Raw genomic sequence first — 14,463 nt, forward strand, 5'->3', positions numbered from 1 at the left:
CTCCTACAGGATCATCACCCTCCTCTCCTGACATCCTCTGTGCTGCTGTGTCCTCTCCTATAAGATCAGCCCCCTCCTCTCCTGACATCCTCTGTGCTGCTGTGTCCTCTCCTATAAGATCAGCCCCTCCTCTCCTGACATCCTCTGTGCTGCTGTGTGACCTCCCCTATAGGATCAGCCCCCTCCTCTCCTGACATCCTCTGTGCTGCTGTGTCCTCTCCTATAAGATCAGCCCCCTCCTCTCCTGACATCCTCTGTGCTGCTGTGTCCTCTCCTATAAGATCAGCCCCCTCCTCTCCTGACATCCTCTGTGCTGCTGTGACCTCCCCTATAAGACCAGCCCCCTCATCTCCTGACATCCTCTGTGCTGCTGTAACCTCCCCTATAAGACCAGCCCCCTCCTCCCCTGACATCCTCTGTGCTGCTGTGTGACCTCCCCTATAAGATCAGCCCCCTCCTCTCCTGACATCCTCTGTGCTGCTGTGGCCTCTCCTATAAGATCAGCCCCCTCCTCTCCTGACATCCTCTGTGCTGCTGTGACCTCCCCTATAGGATCAGCCCCCTCCTCTCCTGACATCCTCTGTGCTGCTGGGGCGTGCAGGCGTGGGGGATCGCCAGTTATATATAATGTATCTGACAGCTTCTATATTTGTCTCCTGATGAATAATATATGTGAGATCTTCTAAGGTTATTGGGGGGGGGAGTCGCTGTGATCTGTGAGAGCGGAGGACGTCAGCCCTGAGACGTACACATGATCTGAGGGGGTGAACGATGGGCGTGCGATACATGGAGAACCGTGACGTCGCCTTCTCTGTGGAAATCTGATGACGTTTCCCTCCTCCTGCGGTTTGGCATCTATGCTGGGAGTTGTAGTCCTACTGCAGGTGGTTTCCCTGAATTATCCCCCAAGAGTCCAGGCTGTCTATACTGACACACTGTACAAGACCCCCAGCTGTGATCAGCAATCCCACCCGGTACAGAGGGCACAGCGACGTCTTCACAGGTTATCGCTGGAGGCCGATCCCTCCGACACTCTGCGTAATTAGACGACTGTAAATAGAGGTGAGGAGTCATGTGACGTGACGCACGAAACGCGGGAGAGAAGGTGGCGGAGTGTAAAATATTATATATATATGCCGTGAAGGCTGGTCATGTGTTAATAGTGCTTTTGTTGTTTTGTTCCTGTTTTTTCTTTTTTTTGTTTTGTTCTTTGTTTTGTTTTTCTAACTATGCAGTAATTGTTGGTTATGAAAAAATGCATAAATAAAACCTTTTAAAAAAATATATAATATATATATATATATAGGATCAGTCACAGTGTGCATACAATACTGATCCTGAGTTACATCCTGCATTATACTCCAGAGCTGCACTCACTATTCTGCTGGTGGGGTCACTGTGTACATACATTACTGATTCTGTATTATACTCCAGAGCTGCATTCACTATACTGCTGGTGGGGTCACAGAGTACATACATTACTGATCCTGTACTGATCCTGTGTTATACCCCAGAGCTGCACTCTCTATTCTGCTGGTGGGGTCACTGTGTACATACATTACTGATCCTGAGTTACATCCTGTATTATACCCCAGAGCTGCACTCTCTATTCTGCTGGTGGGGTCACTGTGTACATACATTACATTACTGATCCTGAGTTACATCCTGTATTATACCCCAGAGCTGCACTCACTATTCTGCTGGTGGGGTCACTGTGTACATACATTACATTACTGATCCTGTATTATACCCCAGAGCTGCACTCACTATTCTGCTGGTGGGGTCACTGTGTACATACATTACATTACTGACCCTGAGTTACATCCTGTATTATACTCCAGAGCTGTAATCACTATTCTGCTGGTGGGGTCACTGTGTACATACATTACATTACTGATCCTGAGTTCCATCCTGTATTATACCCCAGAGCTGCACTCTCTATTCTGCTGGTGGGGTCACTGTGTACATATACATATTGCTCCAGAGCTGCACTCACCTCCAGCTCCACCGACCGGTTGAAGTTCACGGTCAGAGTTTCCTTCATCATCTCGGTGATATTCTCGATATTTGATCCTCGTGACAGAACTGGAATAAAGATTTGCGGTTTCGTTAATTCTGCAGTGTCCAGCGCACATTCTGATAAGTTACCCTCAGCCCCCGGATAGGTTCCTTCATCTAATGTACTTGTGAAGTTAAGACTATAGTCACTTGACATATAACTACCCTCCACAATGCCACACGTAACTAACTGCCCCTGGTATTATAGGGGCTCAGCAGAATTCTGAGTTCAGCTCCAGAGGATCAGCATAACAGATAAACGACTACTCACCGACAGTAACCAGATAGGGTTCCGGATTGGAGACATCACAAACGAAGCTGGGCCTTGTGGTGGTCACCGTTGTGGCAGCTGTAAGCCCAGATGGTGGCGTAACCCCGGCAGACAGGGTTGATGTTGCTGTTGTGGCTCCAGGAGTGACCATGTTGGTTGTAGCCGCCTGGGTGGTGGTAGTACCTAGAGTTTTATGGGTGACAGCCGCCGGCGAGGAAGAACTTGGTATAGAGGTTGTGCCTATAGCAGTGACCGGTGGGGTTAGAGCAGAAGATTGGAGGTCAGGGGTGTGGGGGGTAGTTGGAGCAAACACCGGACCCAAGGTTGGCTGAGAACTTGAAGACAACAATACGTTCACCGTAGATGTTGGACTTAGGATCAATGATCCTGACGTGGCTGGAAAATTTATTGTAGACCCCAAACGGATGGTGGATGTTGGTGGCAAGATGGGGACAAGGGTAAAACCGGGTGATAGAGTAGATACCGAAAACAATGAGGTATAGACCCCTGAGGCATCCGATGTATACAGCGACTCCAGAGGTAACGTCATCATCGGAACCAAGGTAGGTAGAGAGGTCGGAAGGACTTCCTCAACCAAAGCACTGCTGGCATGATCGAAACCGTAGGAGGAGGTGGGCAAGGCAGATGTGGTGGAGTTCAGTGCAGATGAGGAAGGTAAAGGCAGCAGAGAGGTAGCACCAATCAAAGTACTTGAGGTATAGAGGATGCTCGACGCCATGATGGTGGACTTCACCTCCCATATCTCCGACAACTCAGACGACATATATGAACCACTCTCAGTCCAGTCAACACTTAACAATGAAAAGGAAGAAGATGGAAGTGCAACGGAGTTCACAGTTTCCCAGGGCAAGACCTCCATGCTAATGGTTTCCAGTATGGATGAAGAGTAAATCTCCATCATGGAGCTACTGAACAAGGACTCAGATATGGCAAGCAGAGTAGATAAGTCCTGAGGTTCCACGGCTGACACATGACTGGACGCCAATGACTGTGAGGGGGAAACGTCTACAGATGAAGGGAAGAGGCCACTGGGCTCAAGGGTGGAACCAAACATGAAGTAACTGGAGTCCATGACAGACAGCAACGTGGACTCCGCAGCAAGAGATAGGGTTGGAGTGAAGTACATCCCTGTTTCTGTCGGCACAAATGCAGGAGCTTCGGCCGTGATTACAGGTTCATAGATTGAACTTTCAAGAAGGAAAGGAGTGGATATTGCTATAGTAGAAAACGTTGCCTCCAGATCGACAGAGGGCATAGACGAGATGAGCATCGAAGGCATCAGAGTCAACTCTACTGAGGAAACCCAATGGCTCTCCATCTCTGAACTCTGAGGAGACACTGAGGTTCCTTGGACTTCAGTAGAGTCAATAACATTAGTAAAATCCACAGAAGAGTCTGGATAACGTGAAGACACGAGGGGTATTGGAAGAGAAGACGTAACGGAGCCGAAAACTTCAACATCTTGGTGGATGAGCACACTGGTGGAAGGAAGATCTCCGGGAAACCCTAAGGTTTTAATGCTGATGGTTTCCATATACTCCTCCGACCACCACTGAGTGTACATGGCCTCGGTGGTCAATGTCTCAGGAATGGCAGTAGGCACTGAACTTTGGAGCAAATTAAAAGTGCTTTCTGGGACTGACGTCACAGGACTTTCAGCAACATCTGGAGCATCATATAACAGAGATGAGAAGGGTAACGCCTCGGTAGGGCTGATATTAGAATCCATTGATGTAACCAATCCTAAGTATGAGTAGATGCTAGACAAAGGAGATTTGGTGGCGGGGCTGCTGATGGCTATGCTTGGCATATATGTACTTTCTATGGGGGGAACCAGCCAATGAGTGGGAGACGTCTCTGGGGTGTTGGATGCAACCATTGTATCCTCTATCGAGACACTGAAAAAGGATCCTGTAGAAAGTTGTCCAGATTTGGTACTTTCCATGGAGAATATCGAGGGGACGACATCTTCTCCGTACTCACTGGACAGAGGAAGTGTTTCTGCTGTCCGTGAAATTTGGTTGATGCTACTGAAAGTCTCCAGCGGTGGAACAGTCAAAGTTTCCTCCAAGATACTAAAAGAGGCTTTATTTAAACTTGTTTCCAAGGTAACAGGAGACGTCGCAATATAAACTCCAGGTGTCGACTCCACAGGGGACAAGGACAAGGACAGGGGAGCCAAAGGACTTGGAGTTAAGAAGATGTTATTATAGATGGTGGCTTCACTGGTAAGAGGCTGGGTGGGTTCTATGATGGTGGGCTGCATGGGTTCTATGGTGGCGACTGAATCCGCGAGCTGGGGGGCAACCGTTTCTGAAGGTGCCTCATCTTCTAAAGCAATAGGTATTAGAAAGCCTTCTTCAGGGCCCAACCCGTTTTTGGTAAGGGTGGAGTTCTCATTCAACTGCAATATCAGTGGCCCAAGGTGAATGACTGCAAGAGAAAGAAATAACAATAATAAACATAACATAATACAAAATCATGTGTCAGGGCCCCTCCCCCCCCATGTAACCACCTACATGCCACGCTTCCTATATACTGCAGCATCTAGGGGGTTAAATCACCAAATTCACCCACTGACAGTGTAAATATTTATCACTGATCCTGGTGTAAACCACAGCCGGCACAGGTGGGCCCCACACTCCTCTAATGACCCAGTGACCCCATATTTTGTCATAAAGCATTAAAGGCTTTACAATTAAAGGGGTATTCCAATATTCCCTACCTTGTGTCTGATCATGGGGGGTCCCAGATAGGAAACAGATTAGTACATAGTCCATTCCTTCCCCACAGAGCCACCGTTCACGTCTATAGAGAATGAATAGGCTGAGTGTGTGCCGGCCCACTGCTCCCTCCTACTAGGAAAGCTGTGCCCCCAGTTCCTGTGTTGTCGGGGCCTTTCAATGGCCGGACCCCCTACTCTGTGGATATGGGATGAGTTTTTATTCCCCCCCCCCCAATACGTTCACAGGAGGGGATAGCACATTGGCGCGTTTCATGCCACTATTTTCGAGCCACATAAGGTTGTTAATTTTAGATGGGTGAATTCTGGGCATTTTGTGGGCGCAGCAGTTGCCCCCCGACGTCTTTAATACTCCGGTATTTATAACTCCACATTCCTGGAATTTACCCGCCACATTGTCAAGTAACATCCGACGGCCATGGCCAGCTGTAACGCAGACGCTCTGCGGTATTCACGACAGGTGAACCTTTGGGCTTCTCACATGACGACTGTTTTGGAAATGATCAGAATAAGATGTAACTAACGCTGGAGAGGAGGGGGTTAAATATTAATATTCTGTCCAATCGTCAGCGAATTAAATATCTGTGTCTGCCCCGAAAGGCCACCCAATAATTATATAACAAAAACTACAGTGGTGCGACCGGACGCGTTCACACACAGACTCCGAGTGAGGCCACAATGTCCGCCTGAGCCCTTGTTGCCCATAGCAACTTCCATTTCCCCAGGAAATGAAACCATCATTTTGATTGGTTACTGAGTAAGGCCCCGTTCCCACTGAGCAAAGGTAGCGGAATTCCGTGACGGAATTGTCCGCCGCAGAATGCAGTTAGCCTCCCACTCATAATGGGAGTCTAAGGTAGGCGCGTGCTCCTGCTCTGTACGCGCTGAAGAATGAACATGTTCATTCTTCAGCGTGTACAGAGCAGGAGCGCGCGCCTACCATAAACTCCCATTTGCTCAGTGGGAACGGGGCCTAAATAGGTAGAACTGTTGCCCATAGCAACCAATCAGAATTTAACTTTCACTTATAAAGATGAAACATGGGCTCTAATTGGTTGCTACGGAGGATGGTTGCCATGGGGAAGTCACATCAACTAGTCAGTTGCTGCCTTATAGTCAGATTATTTATGTTGCCCATAGCAACCAATCACGGCGCAGCTTTCATTTCGCCAGAGCTATATGAGTAATGAACGCTGAGCTCTGGTTGGTTGCTATGGGAGCTGTGGCCAGTTGCTATGGGCAACGCAGAGAATCTTACCATAAAAAAGCCCCATAAATCTCCAGGTAGATCTGTAATTTTACTCAAAATCCGTAAATATCAACGTCCAACCCCAATAGGCCATTGACTATAACAGGCCCACGATATCAGAGAGCCGTAACCACCTTATACAGGCAATCATGGCGATCCTTTAGACACTGAGGCCGACTCTAGAGATGCGGCCATCTTGTACATAGACCTGACTGTCAGCCTTCATAGAGAACCTTTAACTCTTGCACCGCTGGGGAGAGGTTTGGGGGACTGCAAGGTCAGAGTTACGCTTCAGAGTGTGTGTGTGGCGGTGGGGGAGATATTTTAACCCCGTAACCTCTTCGTGCTGCCCGGGATATTACGTTACCAGCGGCAACAGGTGGCAGGTGAGAGGATTGAGGATTCCAATCGGATTTCTCATGGGAGCTGCTACAGAGGGGGGGCGAGCATTGTGTCCGCAACAAAGACCACCAAGGCGGGGGAGGGGGACGCACATGGTACCGACTGGAAGACTCCCCTCCTGATCCCGCTGACATTCTGTCACTTTTCTCTAAACAGTTTCATTGACTGCGGACATGTTACTGGCCCTTTAAATGCTACTAATATTCCTCAAGATCTGATTGTCACTGTCCCTTTAAATCCTATATATTCCTCCCAATCTGACTGTTTTACCGGCCCTTTAAATCCTATATATTTCTCTTAATCTGATTGTGTTACCGGCCCTTTAAATCCTATATATATTCCTCACGATTTGATTTTCGGCAGATGAGATTTGCGTTGTCTGATTATTTACGAGGCGACATCTTTGTTTTACAAGGTGAAAATCGCCGCTCCGATGGTTTCCTGATATTAATTCTCGCCGGCGTCCGTCTCACGGATGGCGGTCGGGCTTCACGGCAAAGCGCGTCTGATTAGAAGTGATGGAGGCGGCAAGATGTGGAAATGTCACAGCACGGATTGACGCGACTGCGAGAGTCTTAAAGGGACAGGACACGGGATGTAGGAACAGTCTACGGATGAGGGGCAGAGCGCGGCGTCTTTACACGTTACCAACAACATGGCGTCTCATACTCCAGCCACATCAGCTATGGGAAACTCATACGGAGGAGCAGGGGTAATCTAATGACCCCCCACCCCCATCCCCGGGCGCTGTCAGGGTTCCTTAATGGTGACAGCCGGCAGGTAGACGCATTTTACCACGTTTTCCGCTCCTCCTATCAGGAATAAAAGACGTTTCCATCAGCAGAACATGAGCCCCCCCACCCGATCCAAAGGACGGGGGAGGGGAGACCCCCGAAGCACATCCCCATGTCTCATCCGCTTTGTATGAAGAGTCACAGAGCGGAGAGAACAGCGCGGCGCTCCGCACCAGGTCAGAAGATTCCCTGGAGCCACCGCGCAGCTCGTGTACAAGGACGCCGATTGCACGTGCGATATGGAGAGCGCTCACTGCTACACTCCTCACCCCCACCCCATATAACATCCAGATCCCCTGACCCCACATATAACATCCATATCCCCCTACCCCATATACCACACATCATATCCTCCCACCCCCCATATAACATCCATATCCCCCTACCCCATATACCACACATCATAACCCCCATATACCACACATCACATCCCCCACCCCCCATATACCACACATCACATCCCCCACCCCCCATATACCACACATCATATCCTCCCACCCCCCATATAACATCCATATCCCCCACCCCATATACAACACATCATATCCTCCCACCCCCCATATAACATTCACATCCCACCATATACCACATATCATATCCTCCCACCCCCCATATAACATCCACATCCCCCCATATACCACATATCATATTCTCCCACCCCCCATATAACATCCACATCCCCCCATATACCACATATCATATCCTCCCACCCCCAAATACCACCATCACATCCCCCACCCCATATAACATCCATTACTCTTCTACCCCATATACTACACATAATATCCTCCCACCCCCCATTTGACATCCATATCCCCCACCCCATATACAACACATCATATCCCCCATATACCACACATAACATCCCCCCACCCCCCATATACCACACATCATATCCCCCATATACCACACATCACATCCCCCACCCCCCCATATAACATCCATATCCCCCACCCCCCTATAACATCCATATCCCCCTACTCCATATACCACACATCGCATCCCCCCACCCCCCCATATACCACACATCACATCCCTCCCCCATATAACATCCATATCCCCCCACCCTCCATATAACATCCATATCCCCCCACCCCCCATATGACATCCATATCCCCCACCCCATATGCAACACATAATATCCCCCATATACCACACATTACATCCCCCCTACCCCCCATATAACATCCATATGCCCCCACCCCATATACAACACATCATATCCCCCATATACCACACATCACATCCCCCCACCCCCATATACCACACATCACATGCCCCAACCCCCCATATAACATCCATATCCCCCCACCCCCATATAACATCCATATCCCCCCATATAACATCCATATCCCCCCACCCCCATATAACATCCATATCCCCCCATATAACATCCATATCCCCCCACCCCCATATAACATCCATATCCCCCCATATAACATCCATATCCCCCCACCCCCCATATGACATCCATATCCCCCACCCCATATACAACACATCATATCCCCCATATACCACACATCACATCCCCCTCCCCATATACCACACATCACATCCCCTACCCCCCATATAACATTCATATCCCCCCATACACATCCCCCCCATGGGGGGGGGGGGGATGTGTAGATGTGATATGGGGGGGTTGTGTAGATGTGATATGGGGGGGGATGTGTAGATGTGATATGGGGGGGGATGTGTAGATGTGATATGGGGGGGGATGTGTAGATGTGATATGGGGGGATGTGTAGATGTGATATGGGGGGATGTGTAGATGTGATATGGGGGGGATGTGTAGATGTATATGGGGGGGATGTGTAGATGTGATATGGGGGGATGTGTAGATGTGATATGGGGGGGGGGATGTGTAGATGTATATGGGGGGGATGTGTAGATGTATATGGGGGGATGTGTAGATGTGATATGGGGGGATGTGTAGATGTGATATGGGGGGATGTGTAGATGTGATATGGGGGGATGTGTAGATGTGATATGGGGGGGGATGTGTAGATGTGATATGGGGGGGGATGTGTAGATGTGATATGGGGGGTGATGTGTAGATGTATATGGGGGTGATGTGTAGATGTATATGGGGGTGATGTGTAGATGTATATGGGGGTGATGTGTAGATGTGATATGGGGGGGATGTGTAGATGTGATATGGGGGGATGTGTAGATGTATATGGGGGTGATGTGTAGATGTGATATGGGGGGGGATGTGTAGATGTGATATGGGGGGGGGATGTGTAGATGTATATGGGGGGGATGTGTAGATGTGATATGGGGGGGATGTGTAGATGTGATATGGGGGGGGGATGTGTAGATGTGATATGGGGGGGGGATGTGTAGATGTGATATGGGGGGGGGGGGTGTAGATGTGATATGGGGGGTGATGTGTAGATGTATATGGGGGTGATGTGTAGATGTGATATGGGGGGGATGTGTAGATGTGATATGGGGGGATGTGTAGATGTATATGGGGGGGATGTGTAGATGTATATGGGGGGGATGTGTAGATGTGATATGGGAGATGTGTAGATGTGATATGGGGGGGATGTGTAGATGTATATGGGGGGGATGTGTAGATGTGATATGGGGGGTGATGTGTAGATGTGATATGGGGGGGATGTGTAGATGTATATGGGGGGGATGTGTAGATGTGATATGGGGGATGTGTAGATGTGATATGGGGGGGATGTGTAGATGTATATGGGGGGGATGTGTAGATGTGATATGGGGGGTGATGTGTAGATGTGATATGGGGGGGATGTGTAGATGTGATATGGGGGTGATGTGTAGATGTATATGGGGGTGATGTGTAGATGTGATATGGGGGGGGGATGTGTAGATGTATATGGGGGTGATGTGTAGATGTATATGGGGGGATGTGTAGATGTGATATGGGGGGATGTGTAGATGTGATATGGGGGGGATGTGTAGATGTGATATGGGGGGGGGGGATGTGTAGATGTGATATGGGGGGGGGGATGTGTAGATGTGATATGGGGGGGGGATGTGTAGATGTGATATGGGGGGGGGGATGTGTAGATGTGATATGGGGGGGGGGATGCATAGATGTGATATGGGGGGGGGATGTGTAGATGTGATATGGGGGGGGGGGATGTGTAGATGTGATATGGGGGGGGGGATGTGTAGATGTGATATGGGGGGGGATGTGTAGATGTATATGGGGGGGGTGTAGATGTGATATGGGGGGGATGTGTAGATGTGATATGGGGGGGGGGATGTGTAGATGTGATATGGGGGGGGGGATGTGTAGATGTGATATGGGGGGGGGATGTGTAGATGTGATATGGGGGGGGGGATGTGTAGATGTGATATGGGGGGGGATGTGTAGATGTATATGGGGGGGGTGTAGATGTGATATGGGGGGGATGTGTAGATGTGATATGGGGGGGGGATGTGTAGATGTGATATGGGGGGGATGTGTAGATGTGATATGGGGGGATGTGTAGATGTGATATGGGGGGGGTAGATATTTCCGTCTCCTCGGGGGCGGGGATTGATGAATAATGTATATGTCAGTTCCCCCCCCCACCACCACCATGGTTTGGGGACACAGCGGCAGCCATTGGTTCAGATGATGCCGGGACAGTCGGAGGGCGCTCTGCCCAATTATTATGGTATAATGTACATTGCAGCGAGTGTTTATGATGGGGGAGGTGCGGCAGTGCTGAGGTCATGTGATCAGTCACCTCATCACACAGAACCTGCAGATTCATTAATAATCAGAAAAGATTCTACGCACGTATCAAATTATTACATATTATTATGTATCAGGTGTCATGTGATCACAAGCGTAATACTACAGACAGCCACCGGGGGGAGGGAGGGGGGCAGGGGCAAAAACACCAACCGAAGGATAATGCTATTTATTGCTTTTACCTGTATAGCGCACACAGATTCCGCAGCGCTTCACCTATCTGGATGTTTTTGGGTGTGGGAGGAAACCGGAGTAACCGGAGGAAACCCACCGAACACGGAGAGAACATACAAACTCTTTTTGTTGCCCTTAGTAGGATTTGAACCCAGGACCCCAGCGCTGCAAGGCTACAATGCTAACCACTGAGCCACCGTGAATGCCCACGGACCATCAGCTTCATCATTGGGGCAGATATACGGGAGGGGGGGAGGGATCAGACACTGGGGCAGATATATGGGGGGGATCAGACATTGGGGCAGATATATGGGGGAGATCAGACGTTGGGGCAGATATATGGGGGAGATCAGACGTTGGGGCAGATATATGGGGGAGATCAGACATTGGGGCAGATATATGGGGGGATCAGACATTGGGGCAGATATATGGGGGGATCAGACACTGGGGCAGATATATGGGGGAGATCAGACACTGGGGCAGATATATGGGGGAGATCAGACATTGGGGCAGATATATGGGGGGATCAGACACTGGGGCAGATATATGGGGGAGATCAGACATTGGGGCAGATATATGGGGGAGATCAGACATTGGGGCAGATATATGGGGGGGATCAGACATTGGGGCAGATATATGGGGGGGATCAGACATTGGGGCAGATATATGGGGGGGATCAGACATTGGGGCAGATATATGGGGGGGATCAGACATTGGGGCAGATATATGGGGGGGGATCAGACATTGGGGCAGATATATGGGGGGATCCGACACTGGGGCAGATATATGGGGGGATCCGACACTGGGGCAGATATATGGGGGAGATCAGACATTGGGGCAGATATATGGGGGGGATCAGACATTGGGGCAGATATATGGGGGGGGATCAGACATTGGGGCAGATATATGGGGGGGGATCAGACATTGGGGCCGATACACGGGAGGAGGGGAGGGATCAGACACTGCGGCAGATATATGGGGGGATCAGACATTGGGGCAGATATATGGGGGGATCAGATGTTGGGGCAGATATATGGGGGGATCAGACACTGGGGCAGATATATGGGGGAATCAGACACTGGGGCAGATATATGGGGGGGATCAGACATTGGGGCAGATACACGGGAGGAGGGGAGGGATCAGACACTGCGGCAGATATATGGGGGGATCAGACATTGGGGCAGATATATGGGGGGGATCAGACATTGGGGCAGATATATGGGGGGGGATCAGACATTGGGGCAGATATATGGGGGGGGATCAGACGCTGGGGCAGATATATGGGGGGATCAGACATTGGGGCAGATATATGGGGGGATCAGACATTGGGGCAGATATATGGGGGGATCAGACGTTGGGGCAGATATATGGGGGGGATCAGACGTTGGGGCAGATATATGGGGGGGATCAGACGTTGGGGCAGATATATGGGGGGATCAGACGTTGGGGCAGATATATGGGGGGATCAGACGTTGGGGCAGATATATGGGGGGGATCAGACATTGGGGCAGATATATGGGGGAGATCAGACATTGGGGCAGATATATGGGGGGATCAGACGTTGGGGCAGATATATGGGGGGGATCAGACATTGGGGCAGATATATGGGGGGGATCAGACATTGGGGCAGATATTTGGGGGGGGATCAGACACTGGGGCAGATATATGGGGGGATCAGACATTGGGGCAGATATATGGGGGGATCAGACATTGGGGCAGATATATGGGGGGATTAGACATTGGGGATCAGACATTGGGGCAGATATTTGGGGGGGATCAGACATTGGGGCAGATATATGGGGGGGATCAGACATTGGGGCAGATATATGGGGGGGATCAGACATTGGGGCAGATATATGGGGGGGATCAGACATTGGGGCAGATATATGGGGGAGATCAGACATTGGGGCAGATATATGGGGGGATCAGACGTTGGGGCAGATATATGGGGGGGATCAGACATTGGGGCAGATATATGGGGGGGATCAGACATTGGGGCAGATATTTGGGGGGGATCAGACATTGGGGCAGATATATGGGGGGATCAGACATTGGGGCAGATATATGGGGGGGATCAGACGTTGGGGCAGATATATGGGGGGGATCAGACGTTGGGGCAGATATATGGGGGGATCAGACGTTGGGGCAGATATATGGGGGGGGATCAGACATTGGGGCAGATATATGGGGGGGATCAGACATTGGGGCAGATATTTGGGGGGGATCAGACGTTGGGGCAGATTATCGGGGTCCCTTCTCCCCCCGCAGCCCCCCCTCCCCTCCAGCCTTCTGCACTTACCGTCCGCCGCCCCCCGGTGCAGCTGCAGCCCGATCCCCAGGATGAGGACGGTGCAGGCGGCCGCAGCTCCTCGCAGTCCCCGCTCCATGGCTCCAGCGCTGCGGTTACCGGGGAGGAGAGGGCGGCAGCATCCCGGGATCGGCCCTGCTGCACACCGAGCCGCTGCCGCAGCCGCTTCCCCTCTGTCCGCTGCTCGGGTCCCCGGGGGTAAGAGGGGGGCGCCTGGCGGACGGCAGCGGTACTGCAGACAGGGGAGGCGGGATAAGACAAAGCGGAGAGTGAGGAGCCGCGGGGGACATCTACCGGCCAAGACGGGAATTACAGCTGAAGGAGGAGGACGGGAGTCACCTAGAGGCCAAGGTGAGAATTACAGCTCCAAGAAAACTGGAGACCTCTAGCGGCAAAGCGGGGAAATACAGCTCCAGCAAGGGACAGAGGACAGGACCCCTGAATGCAGTGTCCCGGGGTCTCACAGCTCCTGTTATAGTCGGGTGGCTGATGAATATTCTGCTTTGCACTCTGTATTAGGTTTGGGTTCTGTGTATACTATGTAAGTGCTGCTAATTCACCTGTCACAGCATTTAACAGCATACAGAAGGGTTAAACAGGTATGAGAGTCAGGATGCCTGGTCACAGCCCCTTCTAAACCAGTAAGAATCTTTCCTAGTGTGATCCCTCATGTCTCTCCACCAATGGGAGCACTCTCTGCTATTGGGCCTAGTCAGTGCTCA

The 14,463-nt window shown here is 50.6% G+C and overlaps 1 protein-coding gene across 5 annotated transcripts in view; it reads right to left on the reverse strand.

The window, feature by feature from the left end:
* The window catches only part of KIAA1549 (KIAA1549 ortholog), a 40,510-nt gene extending 26,585 nt beyond the window's left edge, over positions 1 to 13,925 (reverse strand). For all 5 annotated transcript variants that reach the window (XM_069964071.1, XM_069964047.1, XM_069964057.1 and 2 more), the window contains exons 1-3: positions 13,733 to 13,925; positions 2,330 to 4,783; positions 1,997 to 2,085 (exon numbers count right to left, since the gene is read on the reverse strand). In XM_069964071.1, the coding sequence (XP_069820172.1) occupies positions 1,997 to 2,085; positions 2,330 to 4,783; positions 13,733 to 13,820 (2,631 nt within the window). In that variant the 5' untranslated portion in view covers positions 13,821 to 13,925. The remainder of the gene's footprint in view (positions 1 to 1,996; positions 2,086 to 2,329; positions 4,784 to 13,732) is intronic.
* Between the last annotated feature and the right edge of the window lie 538 nt (positions 13,926 to 14,463).

The sequence above is a fragment of the Dendropsophus ebraccatus genome, chromosome 1 (assembly GCF_027789765.1).
Source record: "Dendropsophus ebraccatus isolate aDenEbr1 chromosome 1, aDenEbr1.pat, whole genome shotgun sequence".
NCBI classification, from domain to species: domain Eukaryota; kingdom Metazoa; phylum Chordata; class Amphibia; order Anura; family Hylidae; genus Dendropsophus; species Dendropsophus ebraccatus.